Source organism: Ricinus communis, chromosome 5 (assembly GCF_019578655.1).
Source record: "Ricinus communis isolate WT05 ecotype wild-type chromosome 5, ASM1957865v1, whole genome shotgun sequence".
Lineage (NCBI taxonomy): Eukaryota > Viridiplantae > Streptophyta > Magnoliopsida > Malpighiales > Euphorbiaceae > Ricinus > Ricinus communis.
In genome coordinates this window covers 24,850,389-24,873,533 of record NC_063260.1, presented here as the reverse complement: position 1 = coordinate 24,873,533, position 23,145 = coordinate 24,850,389, and the positions used below count along the sequence as shown (strand labels likewise).

The window sequence follows — 23,145 nt, the reverse complement described above, 5'->3', positions numbered from 1 at the left end:
AAGGCACACCCAGTACTAGAAGATGTTAAAAGATCTTTAGCTTAGGTCACAAGAATTTTAACCTCGAATTGAACATTCAAAAGAAAGGGCAATAACAATTGAATTGTCTACAATCTCTTATTGACAAGTAAGCTTTCCATTTCAATTGTAATAAGACAAGTTGAACTGTTAAATATAAAATCATGAAAGTCATAAAAGACTAACATTATAAGTTTTGTGAGACTGGCAAATGGAAATCTACCTGTTAAAACATGTCAGTATACACTGTATTGTTTTCAATCGGAAGGAGATGAAATGGCCAAATAAATTGATCCTATAACATTAGAGTGTATACTAATTCTGTAATATTTGAGTGCTTTTAAAAAGGAGAATACATAAAGCTTTTGTGTTTTGAAGTTTCCACTCAAGAGGGGGGGTTCTTCATTCTTCACCATGTAGTTCGATCCCCTCACTAGTCAGCTAGATTCTTGTCACGGAATAGCAAATGATTATCATCCCTGCAAGCGTACATTTCAAGAGGAACAATAATAATGTAGTTGCCAAGCAATAATAACGTTTACTCCACGAAGAAACATTAGAACCCCTAAATGACAGGCGACCAACTTACGAATTGTTTCAACACTGATATTGTAGAAGTTCAGTCCCAACTGTTCCTACTTCTTCGAAAAGCCTTCTTATCTGAAAGAACCTTCTTACTTTTAAGCCGTTTCTGCTCTCCTAAAGCAGCCGTTTTGAGAACACACAAAAACAAATGCAATCAACTCAAATTGTAGAGTTTTGAATTAACAAAATAGAAACCAAATTTAGGAGGGGGAAGAGTAGAGTAACAAAACAGATGCAATTAGAATCGGTGAGTAGCTCTTACAATTTGGCTATTTTCTTCTTCTGCTCTTCTGAAGGAGGAGGTGGGACATAAGAAGCAACATCAATAATTGCCTATTAAACTCATCAAGTAGGGGGGGAAAAATGAAAACAAATCAACCATCAGGAAAGGAACTATTAACAACATCCGGCATGGGAAAGAATGACGGCTAAATTATTAGCTAATCGGCACACTCTTTCACATTTACATTTCAGACACAGCATGGCTAATACTTAAGCCTCCTTTTCACCACTTATACCAGACAATAGGAAGCAAGTAGACTTTAGCATTAAAAAGTCGTAAGTAATCAAAGTCTTAGTTACCTGGAGTTTTGCTAAAGCATCTTCAATGTTACCCCGAAGAAAAAAAGCAAAAGGATTAAACAACCTACTTTAAACATCAAATAAGCATTAGTGGGTATTAAAATAAGGAAAGGGGCAGAAAGTAACTTTTGTGTTCTAGTCTTTGTTGAAGAGATCACGATCTCACCATCCTTGTTGATCCGGTTCTTTTCCTGTTTATATAAAAAGACAACTTTACAATCTGCATAAATACTACAAGAGAAAAACCACAAGGACAAGCAATCTTTTGTTAATCGCTCTATGACATCTTTTTTCTCCACTATTAGATTTTTCTTTTCTCCAGTTTCATAGCAATAAAACATTCAGCAAATCTAATTTCTTGCAGCATATGCTACTTGTAATGTATATCTATTTGAATATTTGATAAGTGGGAGGAACTGACAAACCATTTGCATAATCCTGTCTCTAATCCTGTCAGTCAGCCAATATGCATCTTTAACATTGAAGCGCATATCCACCTTGGTGTTCACTGTCTCATTGACGAAACATAGTACATACTGAGAAATCGTGATATGGAGCAATGCAAAGGCAATCAAAGATGAACAAGTAAACAGACCTTTATTCACATTTTGACCTCCGGATCCACCACTTCTAGCAAAACTCACTGTAACATAATCTGAAATCACCATAATCAATATCAATAGTTCTAAAAAAAATCAAACACTTAGAAAAGTAAATACTATGAAGTATCGAGTGTGATTTTAGGTGGTGGCTCATTTCCAGCTGAGATGGCTCGCAATTCAACGTCTTGCAGGAGCTGCTGAACCTGCGATAGACGAGTCGATACCTTCTTATCGTCAGATGCAGCGCACCGAATATGGCTGAAGCTTAATTCACGGCGGGTGAATTTAACGGGTGTTAGCATGTAAATTAGTAGGAGTTACACGAAGAGAGGGAAGTGATGACGATGATAAGGAAGAGAAAGATAATCGTAGCCTGCAATAAACCATTTCTTTGAGGATCATTATTGTTGCTGTTCGAGTTGCTGCCATTTTTTTTCCGCTTCTTCAACTCGTTCTAAGAAAATAGGATTTCGCGTAATAAGTTTTTGATATTCAGCATATTCTTTTTTATATGAACAAAAAATATGAAGAACAAAGAAAAAAATTGGAATGGAATAGAAAAGCGTCTATTGTCTAATGGATATGAGAGAGGTCTTCTAAACCTTTGGTCTTTTAATTACCGTGCAACTGGAAACCTACCACCCTCAAATTTATGGCTCCCTGTTATTCTTTGGTGGCTTTCAGAATTTTGATATGATGGCTCTAGTTATTCTTTTGTTTATTTTTTCCCCCTTTACTCCATTACAAGGCCCAGAATTAATCTTTTCTTTTATTATCATCATAGGATTCGAAATAACAGCTAGAAGACGAAGTGAGCTTATTATGTTCCCTATTGCCATTGATCTATTTTCCGAATGCCGGATGCTGTTAACAGTTCCTTTCCTGATGGTTGATTTGTTTTCATTTTTTTCCCCTACTTGATGAGCTTAATAAGCAATTATTGATGCTGCTTCTTATGTCCCACCTCCTCCTTCAGAAGAGCAGAAGAATAAAATAGCCAAATTGTAAGAGCTACTCACCGTTCTTAATTGCATCTGTTTTGTTACTCTACTCTTCCCCCCTTCTAAATTTGGTTTCTGTTTGTTAATGCAAAACTCTGCAATTTAAGTTGATTGCATTTGTTTTTGTGTGTTCTCAAACGGGCTGCTTTAGGAGAGCATAAAACTCTACTCTTTACTCCTACTCGTTGAAAAAATTCTTCTTCCCCTTTGCTGCTGCTCATTTCTGCTCCTGCTCGCCGGCTATTCTTCTGGTAAAACTTTTTTTCTTTTTCCTCTTTGATTCTTTGCATTTTAGCTATTTCTTTTTCTCTGTTGTTAATTACTCTTTTGGTGAAGCTTTATTTTCTAGATACTTGTTAGTTATGGTATTTATGATGAGATCAAGTGATTTTTTTATTTTTTTTGCATGTTAATTATGTGAAAGGGATTAATGAAATTGTTCTAAAGTTGAGATTTTTTTTGTCTGAGATAACTTAGTACAGGTAATTGTTAATCATGTGATGGGTTGCAAAACAAAACATGGCTTCATTTGACATTAAGCAAGGACAGGTAAAACATTAAAAGAAAAAGGAAAAAAAAATACTGGTATTATCCACTTTCTGGGTTAAACCAACATTTTTTTCAGATCTAGTATCCTAAAGCATACAAGTTAATGAAATGCAGTATTTTACTGCATTGATAGAAGCCTAGAAATACAGGAGATTCTTTATTTAATCTTGCAATAAATCATTGAGCTTGCTGCTCGAAGCCATGCACCCAATATCTATTACTAAAATCTATAGCTTATAACAACTATACCACAAGATAGGAATCCCTCCAAAGAGGAGAACTCGAACCATAGCAGATACTTCAAAATGAAGATAACATTATTTACCAGATGCTTAAAGAGGATAGGAAATACAAACTGATATTATATAAATAGCAACATACTAAACGAACTCACCCCAAAAGAATAATCAAGTCCAGAGAGTTCAAGAGAGTTCAATTGGAGACGTTGTGCTTCTAAGAACCCTGCCAATACTTGCGCTCAAGAGCAAGCACTGCCTGCAAAAACACCACAGTTAGACAACTGACCTTAACTTCGTCGAAAAGCCTTCTTGTCTGAAAGAACCTTCTTACTTTTAAGCCGTTTCTGCTCTCCTAAAGCAGCCCGTTTGAGAACACACAAAAACAAATGCAATCAACTTAAATTGCAGAGTTTTGCATTAACAAATAGAAACCAAATTTAAAAGGGAGAAGAGTAGAGTAACAAAACAGATGCAATTAAGAACAGTGATTACAATTTGGCTATTTTCTTCTTTTGCTCTTCTGAAAGAGGAGGTGGGACATAAGAAGCAACATCAATAATTGCCTATTAAGCTCATCAAATACGGGAAAAAAATGAAAACAAATCAACCATCAGGAAAGAAACTATTAACAGCATTCGGCATGGGAAAGAATGACAGCTAATCAGCACACTCTTTCACATTTACATTTCTTTTTCCTTCTTCAACTATCAAACTATAGTACTGTAAATCGATCGATCACCCAAAAGAAGCAATATTCAGCTACAGGTACCGTCTCCTTCTCCTTCTCCATTTCATTTTGTGTACTATTACTTAAAATGATTTAACTTAGAATTCATTTCTTTTTTAATTACTTTTTAATATCGACTTGTATTTATTGGGCTCGGTTCAAACTCCAAATAACTGTTGGGCTATTTTAACCAATTTTGCATTTGTATGCGGCAGCCGCCTCCTTTAGACCAACATCGCCGTCAAGTCAAGATCATCAACAAAAACGATATGAAACCAACATAACCAGAACAAAAAGAAAGTCATTTTGAAGTTTGATTGATTTGTTGGTTTCTTTTCCTTTTTCATAAAATTCGAATCAACATCAATAAAAAATCCGTAAAATTCTCACTCTCATCCCTTTCCTTTGAACCTCGACCTGGTACTCGATTCCTTTTTTTTCTTTTTAATTTTTTTTATTTGTATTCTAGTTTTTAGCTGTTACTGTTTTTTTTCTTAGCAGCTAAAATAAATTTAGTATACATGTTTGTTTTTCATACATAAACATTATATTGATGTGTTTCTTTAAATAATTACTATATTACTTTATAATTAAATAATAATTTTAATTTTAAAAAAATTAGTTTATACTGATACGATTCATATACTTAGATGAATTAGGAAAATATTTTCATTTCTATAACAAATTATTAATTATATTATTTATTGATCATTGTTTTAATATTTAATTAAATTCTATATAATTTTAAATAAATAGAATTTATATTTTATAAATAAAAAATACTTATGACTGAAAAGATAATAATAACTGCATACAATTTATTCATTCATAAAGAGTAACCTCATTCATTTATTGAAAAAAATACAAGAAATAGAAAAATATAAAAATAATATAAAATCTATTAAAAGAATATAAATCGAAATATATATTTGAAATGAATATGCATACAGTGTTCTTTTAACTATGATTAATATCCATATAGCTAAATGAAATTGATCTTTTTCGCCCACGTGACATCGTGCCACTAAAATTTAAAGGGTGTTGGACGAATATTGTAATAATATGTTTATATTTTGAACCAGTTTTGGAGCTCATATTGAAAAGCTAGGGCTAGGGTTAGGATGAGGCAGCTTATTGATTGAAATAATTGAGAAATTCTTTCCCACAACCAGTCGGCTTAATGTCATTATTAGTGCACATTTGTTAATAACAATAGGCGTAGATATGGAGAAGCATCTTGTTCTATTAATTCACCAATCTATATATATATATTGATGCACAAATATAATGTTTTTGATATATGTATTTGTATAGTTTTAATACTTATTTGAATTGTTATATATTAATAAGATATGAAAATGCAGCTGCATCAATTCAGCACATTGAAGATCTCAACGCAGGAAGATTCCACTGAGTTGGCTACAAGTCCAGCCAATTAGAGCAAAGTATTTTGATATATATATATATATCTCCTTTTGTCTTCTTACTTATTGGTATATAAATGTATGTATTATACAGAAGTTGCATATCAATGAATGCACATTTTACACAATTTCTTTCATCGAGTAATAAATAGTATAACATAATTAATATATTCAATTAAATAGTAATTTCAAGTTTTTTAAAAATATATAATTGTTATGTTCCTTTCTTTTCTCAAAAAGAATCAACAAATTATTTTTAAATTCAACAATAATATAATAATTATATTTTTAGTTATTATTTTACATAAATGTAACTAATATATTATTTAATAAACTAATAAAGTTTTCTCATCTTATATAACATATTATCAATTATATTTTCCATTGAATTGTTATTATATGCATTTAATTTAATATTAGTTAAATTTTTTATATATAAATATTTCTCAACTAAACTATTCAATTTAAATTTTATAAATAAAAAATATCTATAATTAAAGTAGCAGTAATTGATGACTAGTTATGATTAAAATCTTTGAGGAATCACTCTAATTAATTTTTGTGTTGTACTCCCCTTTATAAATTAGTAGAAAAAGCTACCCTTTATCTGATCTAACTTGGCATGGATTTGGACAAAACAAAAAGAATTAACTACCATGGTGTTAATATGAATCGACAATTTTAATGAATTAAAGGGTCAGTGTCCTTTTTTTTACGCTTATTTAACCTAAATCATTTTCGCATCGACTTAACTTACCTGAGACGGAGCAACGACTGACAACAACGGCAGCAAGGGCGATGCCAGCAGCGGCGGCGGCTTGAACGGCAGCAGCGATGGCGTGGACGGCAGCAGTAAGAGTGTGAACGGCAGCAACAATAGAGTGAACGACGGCAACAAAAGAGTGAATGACAGCAGCAAAAGGTTGAACGGCGGCGTGAAGAAGAGGGTGGGTGGTGGAGGCTTTGAGAGGGTTGAATTGATGTGAGTTTGAGATGAGGAGATGGATAATAGAATTAGGGTTTATTTTGTCTTAGATTTTCTTTAGTAACATCAACTGCGTAGTTTTATTTAGATGTTTTTTGGTTTGGCACATCAAAAACTATTTAAAATTATATAATTGTATTTAGATTTTTTCAGTTTGGTATATTAAAATTATATAATTTTATTTAAAATGATATAATGTTATTTAAAATTATATAAATTATCTTGAAATTATGTAATTATAATTAAAAAATTGTATAATTTTAGTTAAAAGTATATAGTTTTATTTTTAATTTACATGTAATTTTTTTAATTTATTAATAAAAATATATTAAATCCATATATAATATTTTTATTTTATATAAATATTGAATTCTAATATTATAAAAATAAAATAAAATTGATCAAAATTTAAAAAATTATTTTATATTTTTAGATGTAACAACACAATAAATATACTTATTAAATATAGTATCTTAATAGTAAAAGTAAGATTTATTAATTAAAATTTAAAATTTAAAATGACTTTGTTTTTTTAGGTCTAACATTCAATACACATGAAAAACAAAAGAATACTAGAAATCTTAATAGGTCCAATGTTGTAGGATATTAAATTTTAAATCCGTTTATAACTATCCAAATATGTCCCAATAAAATTCGTCGGGTCAAGTACTTGAAAATATCCGCCCGATTGTCATTCTTAGAATTAACTCAATAACTAAATAATCAGTAATCCATATTATTGATGAAAGGATTTAAATAAAATTATATTTTAATTAAAATAATCGATAATAATTTAATTTTTGACACTCGAAAAATAAAATTTAAATAACAAATTATTTGAAATTTTCTGATGAGTTGTAAATTTTAGATTTATAGTAATGGTGCTGCATAAACAGTTTTTCAATTCAAGTTGCCATGTAACATATCTTGGTAGTTGTATGGCATAAATATGGCTTCATTTTATATGATATCTCCTAATCTTTTTTGTCTCTTAGCATGGTTGTACCATAAATAAATTTTTATGATCATGTTGTTAATACTAGTCGATTTGATATTTTATTAATTTAATATAATTTATTTTAAATTAATAGACAATAATAGTACAAAGAATAAAAAATTTATACATAAATAAAGCATTAAAAGATTATAAGCAAGAAATCTTTTGAAAACAAAACAATTAAAGATAAAGAATTTATAATGTGAATATTTAACTAAAAAATTATTTAAAATTTTAACTTTAGAGTAATAATTAATACAATTAAAACTAAAACAACTATAATAATAACAAACAATAAAAAAATTATAATTTAAAATAATAATAAATCGATTGTATTTAAATACAATACTATTTATTAATGTAAGAAGTGAATATAATTTTGAATTGGATAGTTATTTTATAATAGTCACAAGTCCTATTATTAATGTTTGCATGTAGAATATGAAATTGGAAAAAAATATAGTTTTGTCGTCTTTTTTTTATCTCTATAACTTTTTTAGTTTAATATAACCTAATAACACTTGATAATGAAATTATTCTAAATTAGTAAACATGAAACAATAATATTAATTTATTTATCGGCTATGTTTATAGGATATTTAGAGATATCTTGATTGAATTTTGACTTTAACATTTAATTTTGAATTTTTCTCACTTAATCTGATATTTTTTTAGGAATGAACAATAATCATATTTATATAGAAGTAATAAAATATTTGTAAAATAGTTTTAAATAAAAAATAGGAATTTTTAATAAAATCTATAAATTCTATAAAAAAATTGCAAATTTTCTCATTAAATTTCTCTTTTTTCAAGCAAATCCAAAGTGATGTGGAAATAAAAATCCAAGAGGAAAGAAATAAACATGACAATAAAATATTACTAGAGCAGAAACAAATTTTTATTATAAGTTTTCTGCATATTATTTTACTGTGTTTGATTAAAACATAATTTAGTTGAAAGTTGCTATAGAAAAAGATTTAAACTAAAATCCTGATTCATTTGAGATTCTATTAAATTAATTAATAAAACAGAAAAAAATAATAATTGAAACTTGACAAAATATTTGAGTCTTTTCCTATAACATAAAAAACTCTACTAAGTATATGTCTATTTATAAGATTAGTAATATATTTTGGAATCTATAATTAATAACAAGTGTGGTAATTATCTGATATTTTAGCTTATAAAACAATTTTTTTTTCTTATTTTTAGTTTTTGATTAAATGAATACTAATAATAAGTCTAATTTTAAAAATCCATGTATAACACCAATGGATTAAAAATTAATAACTTCTGAAATCCTAATTTACCATATCTCACAAGCATTAAAAACTAAATATTAAGAGAATACTAGATAAGAATCTGACCTTCATAAGCTTCTAGCAGATGTCAGTAACAATTCTCTTTCTGGGATGGTTCCTTCTGGTATGTTTGCTTCTTTCTCTGTGCTTTGATCTCCAAGTGTCAAATTGGAATAGCCTACAAATTTTCTGTATATTTAGCTTCTGATTTTAGTCTTTTTGTACAATTGAACTGAAGCTTTACAGAAATTAAATGGGGGGTTTCAATTTGAGAACAATAAAGGTTTATGTGGAGCTGGTTTTCCAGAACTTAGAGCTTGCACTGCATTCAACAATATGAACATCAACCAAGTTGAACCCTCGGGACCAATCACAAACACTACCACCTCGAAAAACATTCCGGTTTCTGCAATTCTCCAAGCACCTTGCGATCAAACCAAGTGTTCGAATTCATCAAAATTCCCACAAGTAGCCATCATTTCAGGGGTTACTACAGCCACCATTATATTAATAGGTGTTGCATTTCTGATAATTTTCTTTTACCGCCGCCAAAAGCAGAAAATTGGCAATATATCTGAATCTTCTGAAGGAAGGCTGAGCACTGACCAGGCTAAAGAGTTCCACGGGGCCGGTGCCTCTCCACTTGTGAGTCTTGAGTACTCTAATGGCTGGGATCCATTTCGTGGTTGCCGAAATGGAGTTGGAATCTCAGAGCCCAGTCTAAATAACTTTAGATTTAACCTGGAGGAGGTCGAGTCTGCAACTCAGTGCTTCTCTGAGGTGAATCTATTAGGAAAGAGCAGCTTCTCATCTGTTTACAAAGGAATACTTAGAGGTGGTTCTCTTGTAGCAGTTCGGAGCATTAATATAACAAGTTGCAAGTCTGAAGAAGATGAGTTTATGAAGGGTTTGAACTTACTGACATCCCTCAGACACGATAACCTTGTTAGGCTCAGAGGCTTTTGCTGTTCCAAGGGTAGGGGTAAATGCTTTCTTATCTATGATTTTGCTCCTATGGGAAACCTGTCAAGATATCTTGATCTAGAAGATGGAAGCAGTCATATTCTTGAGTGGTCCACAAGGGTTTCCATTATCAATGGCATTGCAAAAGGTCAGTTTTAATCTTGTTATTAACAGGACTAAATACGTGGGAGTCTCCAAGCACTGATATCAATGTCTTGCAATTGAACAGGTATCGAATATTTACACAGAGGAGAGGCAAATAAACCTGCTATAATTCACCGACGAGTATCTGTTGAGAAAGTTCTACTTGACCAGGAATTCAAGCCATTGATGGCAGACTCTGGCCTTCGTAAGTTTCTAGCAGATGACATTGTCTTCTCAGGCATAAAAACAAGTGCTGCTATGGGATACCTAGCTCCAGAGTATGTAACCACAGGACATTTTACTGAAAAGAGCGATATATATGCATTTGGAGTGATCATTCTCCAAATCCTCTCTGGTCAACATATGCTTTCCAACTCAATGCGTTTGGCAGCTGCATCTAGCAGATACGAGGATTTCATTGACACCAATCTCAAAGGGAACTTTTCTGAATCAGAAGCAGCTATGCTATCAAAAATAGCACTTGATTGTACACAAGAGCTTCTAGAGCAGAGGCCAACAATGGAGGCAGTGATTCAAGAGATGAACAAGAAGTAATCCTGGTTCCTGATCGCCACCACTCGTTCTGGAACATGGAGAAGTTGATGATGCAAACAAGGTGAGCAGACCTCACTAAACTGCAGAGACTACTAGCACAAATCATTCATACTAATCGTCAAACGTGCGCCTTTTAAGGACTTGAAACTTACAGCAAATATAAGAAGATGCATGGCTTTTGTAAAATTAGAGTCGATTGATAGAGTGCTCGAGAAGGAGAAAATCCTATGATTTTATTTTAAATAAATTTTCCCTTGAGCTTTATGAGAAAAATGACAAAACCCTTTCGTATGATCCCTGGAAAAGAAATTTTATTATAATTTTCACTATTCATTTCTTCTGTAAAAATAGTTTACTGCGAGCGTCCCATATCCAAATATTCTCAGGAAGTTACTTTGCGAGACTTGGCAGACAAGAAAGCTAATAGATAATTACATGGCTGTAGTAAAGCTAGCTCTCAGAACGATTAATTAATAACTATGCACGCGGTTGCAGTCCATCATTCAAATTGCTTCACTGTAATGATAAGAATCACCCCGGATCTCCAAGAGTTTGTGAATTATGTGTATTTCTTTGCACCTTAGTAGTTTGGGCAAATAATGAAAGGCCACCTGAAGAATGACACCTCCAACCATGTAAAAAAATAAAGCATCTTTTCTCTTCTTTTCTTTTTTTAATTGTATTTTCAACTTTAACTAATCTTCAATTTAACTCCCATTCTAAGAATTACAAAGAAAAAAGAAAAGGTAGACCTTACAAAACCAAAATATCAGAAATTACAAAAGACTGCAGCAAATACGAACTAAATCAGAAACTTTATTCGAATGTACATGTAACAGTAGCTACCAAATCCTGCCCTAACCTGCCAGTGAGACGCAAACTATACGCACAACATGCACTATTCAGGAATGCAGATAGAAATTTGCAGCACATGTCCAACCTTGGATACCAGCCAAGAAGCAAGAGAAGCAATAACTGCGAACAGCATAACTGAGAAGAGGCACCCTCCAGCAAGTTTAAACTAGTGAAGAGTGGAATGGCTTCGCCGACCACTGATAAAAGAGAGAACGGTAAATTACCACTCTTGTGTAATTAGTGATAACTATTAGAGTGATGCAAGTCTCTGTTACGTCAGTCAGACTGAAGCTATGACTTTTAACATGCGTCAGTGCGGAAGAACTGATAAAAAAATCCAGTGCTCATCTAGCCTAAGACATTCAGCAGGAACAGCAGCTTACTTAATTACAGCAGAGATTAACCTCTCACACTTGTTAGATAAAAAACCATGTAAAATAAGCACTGTAAATCAAAAGCTTTTTCCTTTCTATAATATAATGTTCTACATTTTGGATAGTGACTAGTGTTTTAGGATTAAAAAAAAGGTATATATTTATTAGTAAATTTTTTAAAAATATCTTAAAATTAATAAAAATATTATTTTTACCCTGTAAATTTATTTTTAAAATATTATTTTTTAAATTTTTTAAAAATACTGTATAATTATTTTTTTGGTTATTTTATAAAAAAATAGAAAAATAAAAAAACCAATATCATTTTTTAGAAAAATAAAAAAACTACTCTTAATATCTTCTTACAGTAAAAATAAAAAAATTACATCGTATTTTTAATAAAAAAATAAAAAAAAGGGCTATTTGTGTTATCTTTCCAATTTATTATATGAGTTTGCCACCTCATCCAACAAGCATTTTTATGGGCTATCAACCCTCTGAAAAACCATAATGGGCCCTTATTTGTTACTGTTAGGATAGAACTGGACCCACCTACTCACATAGACAGACATCGACATAAGGCTGCTTGTAACCGTCTCAAACATTCTGAAACGACAGCGAACGGGGATATCACCGCCGTGCACTGCGAGATATTTATTTATTTATTTATCTGTAGTCAACCGTTAATGGCAGTTTTTCTTTTCCCTTTTCAAATTGAAATAAACCCGCCAAAATCAGTCCTTCTATTATGGTCGTTCACAATACTCAAGAACCAAAAAATCATAAATTAAAATAAAAAAGGTAGAGAAAACAAAAATGGAAAAGCAAGCAATAGTGATTATTTTATGCTGCTTAGTGAGTTACTATTTACTGGTAGCAAATGTTAACGGAGTAGAGATTTTATCAAAATCGAAGCTTGAAAAATGCGAGAAAGCCTCCGACTCCGATTCCGATTCTCTCAATTGCACTGCCAAAATCGTTTTAAACATGGCCGTTCCTAGCGGTTCTGTAAGTTTAATAAACTTAACGTTTCATCTTTCAATTTTGTTATTATTAATACTATGTAAATAATTAATTTTAGTGTTCTTTGGTGCGTTAGAGTGGAGGAGAAGCGTCTATTGTGGCGGAGATAGTGGAGGTGGAGGAGAATTCGACAAGCAACAACATGCAGACATTAAGAATACCACCGGTTATCACTGTCAATAAATCTGCTACTTATGCCCTATACGAGCTTACATATATACGTGTATGTTTTATATTTTTTTGTTAAAATACTTAAGATTACAAAATTTCAACCTAAGTTGAGGATACAGAGGTTTAATGTTTTTTATTTTTTATCTTGGAGTTGTAAAGATTGTGGTAGGAAGATAAATCTGATGTAGCAACGACTTAGGGTTTTGCATTTTTTGATAATATGATGAGTGTATATTTGATTATTATTTTCTTTTTTAAAGTATCATTTGCGAACTGATCGATATTCAGGATGTTGCTTATAAACCTCAAGAATATTATGTTAAGACACGTAAATGTGAGCGGGATGCTGGTACAAATGTTGTGCAGATATGCGAAAGGCGAGTAATATTATTACTTTTGTTATTGTTCAAAGTTCCACATTCTGTTCGTGATACTTTAGCCGTTTATTTCTGAAGAAATAAAAATTGTCTAGTTCCCCAAGTATTAAGTAGTAAACAGTTGCTATTTAACTCTTAATATATGTGGTAGTTATTTTGAGTTCTAGATCTTGGCAGCAATTTATTAGCACTTTTCTTTTGCGCTATCAAACACTAGACTAAAGGATTTGGTATGTACAACCAAAAAGAGTGCAAAGTGCAAATACAAAGTTACTGAACCTTTCCTTCGTTTGTAGAGTAGGATCTTATTAGGGAAATATTTAAAGTTGGGCGATTGAAATTTCATTTGCAGCCTCATTCACTTAAGTGTCTGCTTTAATTTGTAGGTTGCGGGATGAAAAAGGTCATATTATTGAGCATACAGAGGTAATGCTTCTGAGTTCCGACTTATTCAATCTCACTTACATCTCTGTTTCTATGTATGTATATAAATATGTACTTTGTATGTGTGAATGTAATCTCATTTACATCTCCTTGTACTCTTCTGGTTTTTATTTTCCGTCTTCTATCATTTCCTCATCTTTTGTTGTTTGTTAATTAGCCTACCTGTTGTCCCTGTGGACCCCAAAGAAGAGTACCATCATCATGTGGAAACTTTTGTAAGTGATTCTTAGTTTGCATTCATTTATACCATTCTGGTTGAAGATATGAGTTTGTCTTAATTGACTTTTGTCAATTTGCTTTTTATCAGTTGACAAATTAATGAAAGGAAAGGCCAACACTGCACACTGTGTCAGATTTCCAGGTGATTGGTATGGTGTTCATGTTGCACTGGTTTGCTTTTGTTTCTGGTTTACTTGCATGTCCATGTTCAGTGAAAATTGTATGCAACACATAGTGAGATCAATATACAATGGACAAGTCCTTGTCTGTTTGAAATGTTCTAGCCTTAACATGGGTGGAGGTCCGTTCATGCTTTGGGAGCATTCTGAACTGCCATGAATTTCACATATTGTCCTTAAATGTTTATTTTAACTTTTGACGGTCTTGGATGATTATTCCAAACTAATATTTTTCTTCACTTAGGTTCCATGTTTTTGGCATTGGACAAAGATCAATTGGATTTAGCATTCGAATTGAGGTGAAGACAAGATATAAAGTTTCGGTATGCTGTTTCTGTACTGTTTACCTTCATATATTTCGGTGCCTACAGTATATGTTTCATTTATTACAGCACTCAACTTTTTCTGTGATTCTGCTTTAAGCTTGCTCATAGAAGCACATTTGTGCTTAAGTTTCTTTTGATTGCTTGCCGTGGAGAGTATGATGTTCATTTACATGTCATTGCATGATTGTAGCTTGGTGCTGAAATAAATACCTCTGAGTATGTGTTAGATAGAAGAGCAAGCATGAGCCCTGCTTTTTCTTTTTCTCTTTTTCATCATTTTATTCAGAAAGCTCATCCCTCTTCTCTCCTCTTCCCCGACCTTACCTAGCATACACGGTCAAGGCTTTATTTCTCATACACGTATACACCATCTTTTATCTTTATTATCTGATATGCATATTGCTTCCTTTAAGCTCTTAAGTTCTTCTATTTGAATGGAATTTTGAGTTTGCAATTCATTTGGACGATAAGTCTCTTCTTTTCTGGCCATTTTTTTATTGGAATGAAAACTATGATATATTTACTAATGGAAGATCTTCCTGACATTCTCCTTTTTTGCTTTCAGGAAGTGATCGTGGGCCCCGAAAATAGAACAGCAACATCCAAGGATAATTTTCTAAGGGTTAATCTTATTGGAGATTTTGTTGGTTATTCAAGTCTTCCTTCATTTGAAGACTTTTACCTTGTCATTCCAAGGCAGGTATCCTTCCTTTGAACCTTTTGCTGGTACAATTACAACTAATTTGCTCCAACTTTAAGGGAAAGATAAAAGAGTTGCGACAAAATTATTCATGCATGCCATTTCTTTTCAATTTTGTGTTTCCTAGAAAGTTATTGCTTCATACCAAGGTTATTGATGCGTGATAATAGTGGGATTGATAGGGTAGGAATGGATCATGGCTCTACACCTTTTCTTATTTCTTTAATAAATTAGTTCAAGCATTATATGAATTGCACATTCGGTGATATGGTGTTTGCTAAAAGTTTTTCTATGCTTTGAAAGGGTGAGCCTGGTCAACCACAAGATCTGGGGATGAATTTTTCAATGTGGATGCTGCTTGAGAGGGTCAGATTTACGTTAGATGGCATTGAATGCAATAAAATTGGTGTCAGTTATGAGGCTTTCAACCAGCAGCCAAACTTCTGTGCTTCACCATTCTGGAGTTGTTTGCATAATCAATTATGGAATTACCGAGATGTTAGTATCAGCTTAGTACTCTCTTCCACATAGCCTCTTGCCCTCCCTCCTTCCCCAGCCCCCCAGTCTTCTATGCAGGCTACTTGTGGTGGTCCAGTTAAACTGAAAAGAAACTGTCTTATGCGTGCAGGCCGATCAGAATCGGATTGATAGGAAGCAATTACCTTTGTATGGTGTGGAAGGAAGGTTTGAACGGATAAACCAGCATCCAGTTATGTTTCAGCAAATATACATATGATGTTCTGCAAATGTGCTGTTTTCTGAGTTTTGTTGACTGTTACGATTTGAGTGCAGAATGGAGGGACTCATTCATTCTCCATAGGAATCACTGAAGTTCTTAACACAAATCTTTTGATAGAGCTTAGTGCTGATGATATAGAATTTGTCTATCAAAGGTTATATTCATACCTCACTGTCACTGCTATTACAAGTGGTTTACTTTGAAAACTTGTGACAGTCTATAAAGCATGACTTTGAACAATTAGTGATATTCTGCCTCGTAGGAGCCCTGGGAAAATCTTAAATGTCACTATCCCAACATTTGAAGCCCTTACACAATTTGGAGTTGGTACAATCACAACAATGAATACTGGGAAAGTGGAAGCATCATACAGTTTAACGGTAGCTTGAGCTTTTCCTTGTCATACTCTAAAATGTTAAAATCTGTAAAGATTTTAAGACATAGACAGAATCATATTTAAGAAGCAATCCAGTTTTGATTATCTTATTTGCTTATCCCTTCAACTTGTAATGGATGAATTTCTCCATTTTTTTAGTTCGAGTGCTCAAGAGGCGTCTCCCTTATGGAGGTTTTTTTTCTTTGTCCATAAATCTTTTCTTCTCAGTATTGTGTATCCAATACCTTCCAAATAATATTTTTGTATAGAATGCTCTCTAAATCTTCAATGGTTGCAGGAGCAATTCTTTATTATGAAGCCAAACGAAATTGCAATACGATCATTTAAACTCTATCCAACCACTGATCAAGCTGCAAAATACATATGTGCAGGTAGAGTTGATACAGGGGTGTGACTTCATATTTTGTTGTTTTTACGAGCGTAATGAAGGTGGCAGAAGGAAGTCTGAATCTTTATGTTTTAATGCAGCTATACTGAAGGATTCTAATTTTAATGAAGTTGATAGGGCAGAGTGCCAATTCTCTACTATTGCTACTATTCTTGACAATGGGTCACAGGTTTGGGCTAGTCACTAAGTCTTATATCCTTGTAGGAAGTTTTATGAGAACATCTTTTGATGTGCAGGGGTAAAAGGATCTAAAACAGATCATAACTAAATATTAATTCCATGTGATGAAGTCTGGGTATTTTTATTCATCTTCACTCCTACAAGGATATATTCTATACTGCTGCATCTTCTATCTAGGCTAATCATCTCAGTATACCCTTTCTCATTTCATTAATGACTTCTAACTCCACCTTACTAGGAAGGAAACAGATGATGAGAAAAATGGAAAAACAGTGGAGGAACATAGAAAATGTTTTAAGAGAGCTACGTGATTAATGCTTGTCAGCAAGGCTTTAGATTGACATCTTACCATGTGGTCTGCTTTTATTCATTCTTCTATTTGACATATACAGCTGGGATTCATGTAAGATATGTTGGGGGAACTTGTTTCAAGAGAAGAAAATTGCTTGCCTTAGATCGTTATTTTGTGGGCATGTGCATTGGTAGACATTTATCAAGGATCCTAATTTATCAATTTTTTACCTGGCTGGTACTAGCAGTTGCATCATTGTAAACCTATTTTGAATTCATAATTTGCTATATTGTGCAAATTCCATATTAAATGCTAACCTAGTGTGATATATGCTTCCTCATGGATGACTTTATGCGTCCAATAAATGTTTGACTGAAGCAGCCAACACCTTAGAATTGTAGAAGATGATATTTACTACTTAGCAACTATTTGGCTGCTAATATATCTAAAATATTGAATGGAACGGCTAAATTATGAATATATGCAGATCACTCCCTTTCAACCTCCAAAGAATAGTAAGAATGGTTTCTTAGACTCTGTTGAAAGCATTTGGAATACATTATGGAAAGGTTTGGTTGACTTCATCACTGGAAAAACTTGCAGGTAACTTTTCTAATGCAGGATCACTTATATGAAATTACATGGGTGTTCATCTTTGTTGTGAATTTTTTTTTATTCTTGCACTGTTCCTATTTCTTTCTGAAATTGAGAATGTGCGAGCACCTTTTCAGCTATGCCACCTTTTCAGAAGGAGAATTATTGCAATTATTAATCAATTCATATATTGAAAGTTTCTTTATCATCCTTGGATTCGGATATAACGTGTTTTTATAACAGTTTTGGGGATGGAGGCTGAACTGCCTTTTGGTTTTCCCCGAAAACGGCTTTCACTTTCTGAACCCATCTTTAAAAAACTTGAAAAAAAAATTAGAAAAATGAAAAAAAAGGGTTTTCGAATTAGACTGCGTCCATGCTGAAGAACTATCAGTAAGAGATAATATTAGGATGATTGTCATTTTCTTTTTGTTTCTGCATCATATACAAGCACGAGTCCAAGCAACATAGCAATAGAGTAGCACATATGCCAGTGATACCTTTCAAAACTCACTGTAGGTAACTTTTCTAACAATCGCTTTCCACCTAGAGTAAAGATATTGACACTTCGTGTTGCTGTTCATTTGTCTTGATCCATTTCTGCATTTTCCATGGTCCACATATAAGTTCCTCAGTGTTGATTAAAGGGTATTCTTAGCTACATACAAGAAAATCGGGCATGTTTCTGGTTTATTAGATATAGAAACATTTTGGTGATTATGTTTATGGTTCTTTTGCATCAGAAGGAAATGCACTAGTTTCTTTGATTTCAGTTGCCACATACAATACATATGTATGGGTTGGATGGTGATGTTTGGTCTTCTTTTGGCTATTATCCCACTAGGTAAACCTTTATTTTCTTTTCCTATGCTGTCTGAATTATTTGGCTGATAAAATACATCTAATACCATGCACTCCGGATGCAGTGCTTGTGCTTCTGTGGCTTTTACATCAAAAAGGATTTTTTGATCCTCTTTATGACTGGTGGGAAGATCATGTTTGTGCTGATAAACAGAGACATGGATATATACAGAGACACAACATTGATATCCACCACCATCACATTCATGTTAAGCAACATCACGAGTTGGGAGCAAGGCGCCGCAAGCATGACGCTCAATATAAGCGGAGTACCCATCGGGAGCATAAGCATAATCATTCAGGCGGGGATACTGACTATAATTATTACCTTCACCATGTTTATAAGGACAGAAGTAAACGTAGGAGTGCTAAGAAATCAAGAATCAAGCAGCACGGACTTTTGGATGAAATGGAGGATGACAACATTAAGCACCACAGACACAGAAAGGAAAAAGAACATAAAAGGACTATGTAGATAACCAGTCATAGCGAAACGAGATGAAATTACCAAGTTCAGTGTTGGCCTGCTGGATGATTCACAGCTTAAGCAGCTAGCTAAGTCCAGTATAGTGGACTTAAATGGGCATTACCTGCTGTTGTAGATTCATCATGATGGACTAACAGTCTTATCTCTTTCATTTCTTCTGTATAATGGGTGGTGGGATGGTTATGAATGAGGAGCGAATAGAAATAAAATTTGATCACTGTTTGTTGTAAATAGAAAGGATTTAACTGAAGCTTTTATACTAACCGTCACAAGTAAATATTCATTATGATAGGTGTACAAATTGGATAAGCAGGTGCCTGATTTTTTTTTCTCTTTTTTCCATTTACTGAATTTACATAATGACACTAATTGGAAAGCAAAGTAACAAACTACGTGTGCGATCCTGATCAAAACTGTGGCTTGGTCTCTGTTTGAGGACCGAATGCTGTCTGCTTTTCTGACATCTACAGGGCCTTTTAATATTGCGTTAACTATTACTCTTCTTGCAGTTTTGCAGATAGTAGTTCTTGGTGATAAGATGCCAAGCTGGAATACGTACCCACTATACCCCATGTATGAGATGCCCCTGTTACTTTCTGTTTTAACTATGTAGAGTTCAATCCTGTCGTTTTGTCTGCGAACTGAATGTGATAACCATTTGGAAATTGTAAACCAGGAGTTCGGACAATATTTCCTCCTTTGGTTGTTTGCCACCTGAAAGTTCCAATTGCAGAAAAGGTTACTCTCTTTATCTCTGTCAACAACACACACAAATGCGCATGCACTGAACTGCTTTGCGTTATGCTATTACCTGTACTTTGTAACCAAGCAATGAAGAAATACAGCCATTTGAACCTTTGTAAAATCTGTTCCAACACAAAATCTCATGCCACCACCAAAAGCCATAAAATTTTTTGATGCAGTATTTATTTCCTGGTCCTGTATGTCACCGTTGTTTAGTACAAATGACAGAAAAAGTACAGAGACCACATATTGAAGTAACGTTTAAAAATAACCTTCCATCTCCATGGATTGAAGGAAAGTGGATCTTCATATTTTGTTCGGTTCAAGTGTACAGCAGGGGGGCAGACCATAACTGCCCAACCAGCTGGAATGGTATATCCTGCATCAACACCATTTAATGTTATATTTCAAATTACTTGCTATACCCTTCTTTAGGCAATACTTGGTTTACTATGGCCATAACCTGGTTTTTCCAAGTTACTACGTACCCTTGAACTGGATGTCTCTGAGCACTTTTCTGAAGATTACTGGAACTATGTTTGCCAGTCTAACAGTTTCATTGATGACCTGCAAATTTGGCATTGTCATTATGTTAATTACACGAAGTTACTGATCTGATATTAAACTGGTGACAGAAAATTGACGTACCTGAAATGTAAATGTCATTGATTTATATTCTTTCCATGTAATGCCCGAGTCAGCATTTTCCCGGTTTTCTAAAATTGCTTCATGCTCTTCCTGGTAGAAGTAGAAACATCAAGAGCATGTTAATTTTGGAGAAAGAATAGGCTAGCCAGAATATCAATATTGATATATTATTTAAATTTTCTTACGGACCGTTAATTGCTTTAGCGCCAATGGATGGTCAGATAAAAATTTGACAGCCATAGTTATAGCCAAGGAAGTCGTTTCAAAGCTAGCAAACAGAAGCACGAACATTAAATCCAGAACAATTTCCTCTGTAAGGACTGATCCCTCTTTCTGAAGGTCTTCAAGTACATAGTCAAAAAAATCTCTTTGATGCTGTCTTGGATTTCTTCTTCTTTCATTTAGCAGGTTCTTTAATATTTTCATTGCTCTTTTCCTACCCTGAGAAAGAAAAGAAAAGAAAAATCAAAGAATGAAGACCAAAACCTGGACTGAGTTTTGAGGTAATGTAGCTTTCTATCGATTCATTGCCTCCGTGAAATTGTGCTACTTAGTGATTTTGACCAACTTAGTTTCTGGTTGGCCTAACATTCCACTACCCGAATGTTCGAGATTTGAGATAGAGCAAGAGATAGTTTTTACACGATAATTATGGACCTTACTATGGTTTACCTGTAAACATTTATGATATGCTGTTCCAGGTATTTCCAAAGGGAAGGATATCAAGCCTTGCATGAAAGCAACAAAGTTGTCCCTTAGGTTCTCTGAGTAATTCTTTTCATCATAACTTATCAGCTTCTTTGCGGTCAAATCAAATATCATCTGAAAAGGTAAGAATAATGTCAAATTCTGGATAAGAAACTTCTAACTGAAGTTTTAGTAAGAAATGGTTAAGTAAAGATTACACTAGCTGTTGCTTCTTTTAATTCGACAGAGCCCTGAGTAGACCATAGTTGTAATCTTTCAGATGCTGCCTGTTGAACTTCAGGGAGCATTTTCTTAAGGCTTTCAGGACCAAAGAGATTTAGAACCATATTTTTAAGGTACTTGTACATGAACCCATGTAATGAACCCACATTTTGTCGTCCGAAGATTTCTGTGAATGTATCTGGATACCAGCTTTGAAACAACTGTCCCTCTTGTTGGAAGATGAAGTAATTGAGATCTGGGTCTGTTGATACTACTACCGGCCTTCCAACCAAACTAGTCCTGAATACTGGCCCGTATCTGAAAGTAGCAGGAGAAGCTTTAAAGAAGAAGAGGTAGATGATGATGATGATTACAATAATGATAATGATGATGATGATTCTAGTACTTGTTGAACATGTTGGGAGAGTTACCTTTTCATCCTCTCTTTGACAAAGGGAGGAATTTCAGAAGAAGTGTTGGGAGTGAAGAACTGAAGTGTCTCGCCGAGGAGTGGTAATCCCATTGAACCGGGGGGGAGTTTCCCATTGCATTTGGGATTTCTCCAATGGTACACCCAATTTGTAATGCTTATGATGACCAAAGCTCCAAACCACAAACTCCACATGTTACTAAAATACAAATGCAAATGCAGAAAAGATCTTGGATTGAAGGAAAATAAAATAAAATAATGCTGCGATTTTTAAACCAGAAATGGAAATGGACGGGTTATGATTACCAGAAATAAGAAGAGTTTGAGTTGGGAAACGTGGGAAGAATAGACAGAAGGAAGAAAGAAATTGCTGGCATGTATCTCAGCAACCATCAGGAGATCTTATATAGGGTGGTCAGAAGATAGAACTGTTCCCAATAAATAGTATTTATTATTATTTATTTAGCTCTTTAGTGTTTGTTAAGTTGCTTTGAGTAGTAGTTGAATATAGAATAGATAGGATTAGAATAGCTTAAATTTATTCTTAGAGACCATTTACATGTCAACGTTTTGTTATTAGTGTGTTAAAGGGTTACCAAAGGAAGCTTAGTGGATGTTTCCTTCCTCTCTTCCCCAGCTAGCTCTCCCCTATTTCTTCTTTTTTTTATTGTTCCTATTTTAATCAAGCTTAAGGTTTCATGTAAAAAAGAAAAACTGAAGGAGCAATACTTGAGAATGTAGAGGTTCAAAGGATCTATCCAAACTAACAGTGATCTTGAATGCGTCATTAAATGCTAAAATCTAGTGATCTTTTCATGAACTTGTTCCAGTTTTTAATTTAATATCTATGCTAAATACTCCATATCTATGTTTCGTGTCTATGCCCATGAAGATGCCTCACATGTTCTTTTAATTTTCTTTATTCTTTTCTCAAACCTCTGTTTGTTAGAATTAAATCTCATCCTAGATCTTCTTTAGCTGGAATCATGAGATGATAACATTCTCAATGTTCTGGTCAACTTTTGAGATCTGAATGCATACATCACCAGTGATTTCCATGGCATAGTTCTAGATATGCATGCATCCACTGTGTATGATTTTGTTCTCATCTTTTAGGTATGCTACGCTATGCT

At 33.3% G+C, this 23,145-nt stretch overlaps 4 protein-coding genes across 21 annotated transcripts; 2 read left to right on the top strand and 2 right to left on the bottom strand.

The window, feature by feature from the left end:
- Window positions 1-212: 212 nt before the first annotated feature.
- On the bottom strand, window positions 213-6,817 carry LOC8265422 (peptidyl-tRNA hydrolase ICT1, mitochondrial). 16 transcript variants are annotated; one of them, XM_048373807.1, is made up of 9 exons: window positions 6,485-6,815; window positions 3,732-3,832; window positions 1,781-2,241; window positions 1,611-1,693; window positions 1,312-1,376; window positions 1,186-1,205; window positions 866-893; window positions 608-717; window positions 213-497 (listed from the first exon to the last, which is right to left on the bottom strand). In XM_048373807.1, exons 3-8 carry the CDS (start codon window positions 1,851-1,853, stop codon window positions 699-701), a joined length of 288 nt encoding a protein of 95 aa, XP_048229764.1. In that variant the 5' UTR covers window positions 1,854-2,241; window positions 3,732-3,832; window positions 6,485-6,815; the 3' UTR covers window positions 213-497; window positions 608-698. The 16 variants fall into 16 exon arrangements, 7 of the variants coding, with proteins under 7 accessions (XP_048229764.1, XP_025012174.1, XP_048229763.1 ...); XM_025156406.2 differs by lacking the exon at window positions 1,186-1,205 and having other exon boundaries at window positions 3,732-3,928; window positions 6,485-6,813; XM_048373806.1 differs by lacking the exon at window positions 1,186-1,205 and having other exon boundaries at window positions 1,781-1,990; window positions 3,732-3,928; window positions 6,485-6,813.
- A 2,206-nt stretch (window positions 6,818-9,023) lies between these two features.
- On the top strand, window positions 9,024-10,969 carry LOC8265421 (cold-responsive protein kinase 1). Its single transcript, XM_002509674.4, has 3 exons — window positions 9,024-9,137; window positions 9,252-10,124; window positions 10,206-10,969. Exons 1-3 carry the CDS (start codon window positions 9,125-9,127, stop codon window positions 10,673-10,675), a joined length of 1,356 nt encoding a protein of 451 aa, XP_002509720.3. The 5' UTR covers window positions 9,024-9,124; the 3' UTR covers window positions 10,676-10,969.
- Window positions 10,970-12,197: 1,228 nt separating this feature from the next.
- Window positions 12,198-19,590, top strand: LOC8265420 (protein HAPLESS 2). 3 transcript variants are annotated; one of them, XM_015729103.3, is made up of 18 exons: window positions 12,198-12,912; window positions 13,004-13,150; window positions 13,387-13,475; window positions 13,862-13,901; window positions 14,077-14,134; window positions 14,227-14,287; window positions 14,562-14,640; window positions 15,209-15,343; window positions 15,647-15,841; window positions 15,972-16,052; window positions 16,136-16,236; window positions 16,345-16,462; window positions 16,618-16,650; window positions 16,757-16,850; window positions 16,948-17,036; window positions 17,827-17,942; window positions 18,677-18,777; window positions 18,860-19,590. In XM_015729103.3, the coding sequence occupies exons 1-18, from the start codon at window positions 12,721-12,723 to the stop codon at window positions 19,267-19,269; spliced, it is 2,139 nt and encodes a 712-aa protein (XP_015584589.1). In that variant the 5' UTR covers window positions 12,198-12,720; the 3' UTR covers window positions 19,270-19,590. The 3 variants fall into 3 exon arrangements, with proteins under 3 accessions (XP_015584589.1, XP_048229758.1, XP_048229757.1); XM_048373800.1 differs by having other exon boundaries at window positions 12,781-12,912; window positions 12,986-13,150; XM_048373801.1 differs by lacking the exon at window positions 13,387-13,475 and having other exon boundaries at window positions 12,771-12,912.
- Window positions 19,522-22,507, bottom strand: LOC8265419 (cytochrome P450 87A3). The gene is made up of 9 exons (XM_015729112.3): window positions 22,014-22,507; window positions 21,579-21,900; window positions 21,346-21,495; window positions 20,863-21,114; window positions 20,674-20,763; window positions 20,514-20,592; window positions 20,298-20,404; window positions 20,093-20,220; window positions 19,522-19,995 (listed from the first exon to the last, which is right to left on the bottom strand). Exons 1-9 carry the CDS (start codon window positions 22,205-22,207, stop codon window positions 19,887-19,889), a joined length of 1,431 nt encoding a protein of 476 aa, XP_015584598.1. The 5' UTR covers window positions 22,208-22,507; the 3' UTR covers window positions 19,522-19,886.
- Window positions 22,508-23,145: the final 638 nt, after the last annotated feature.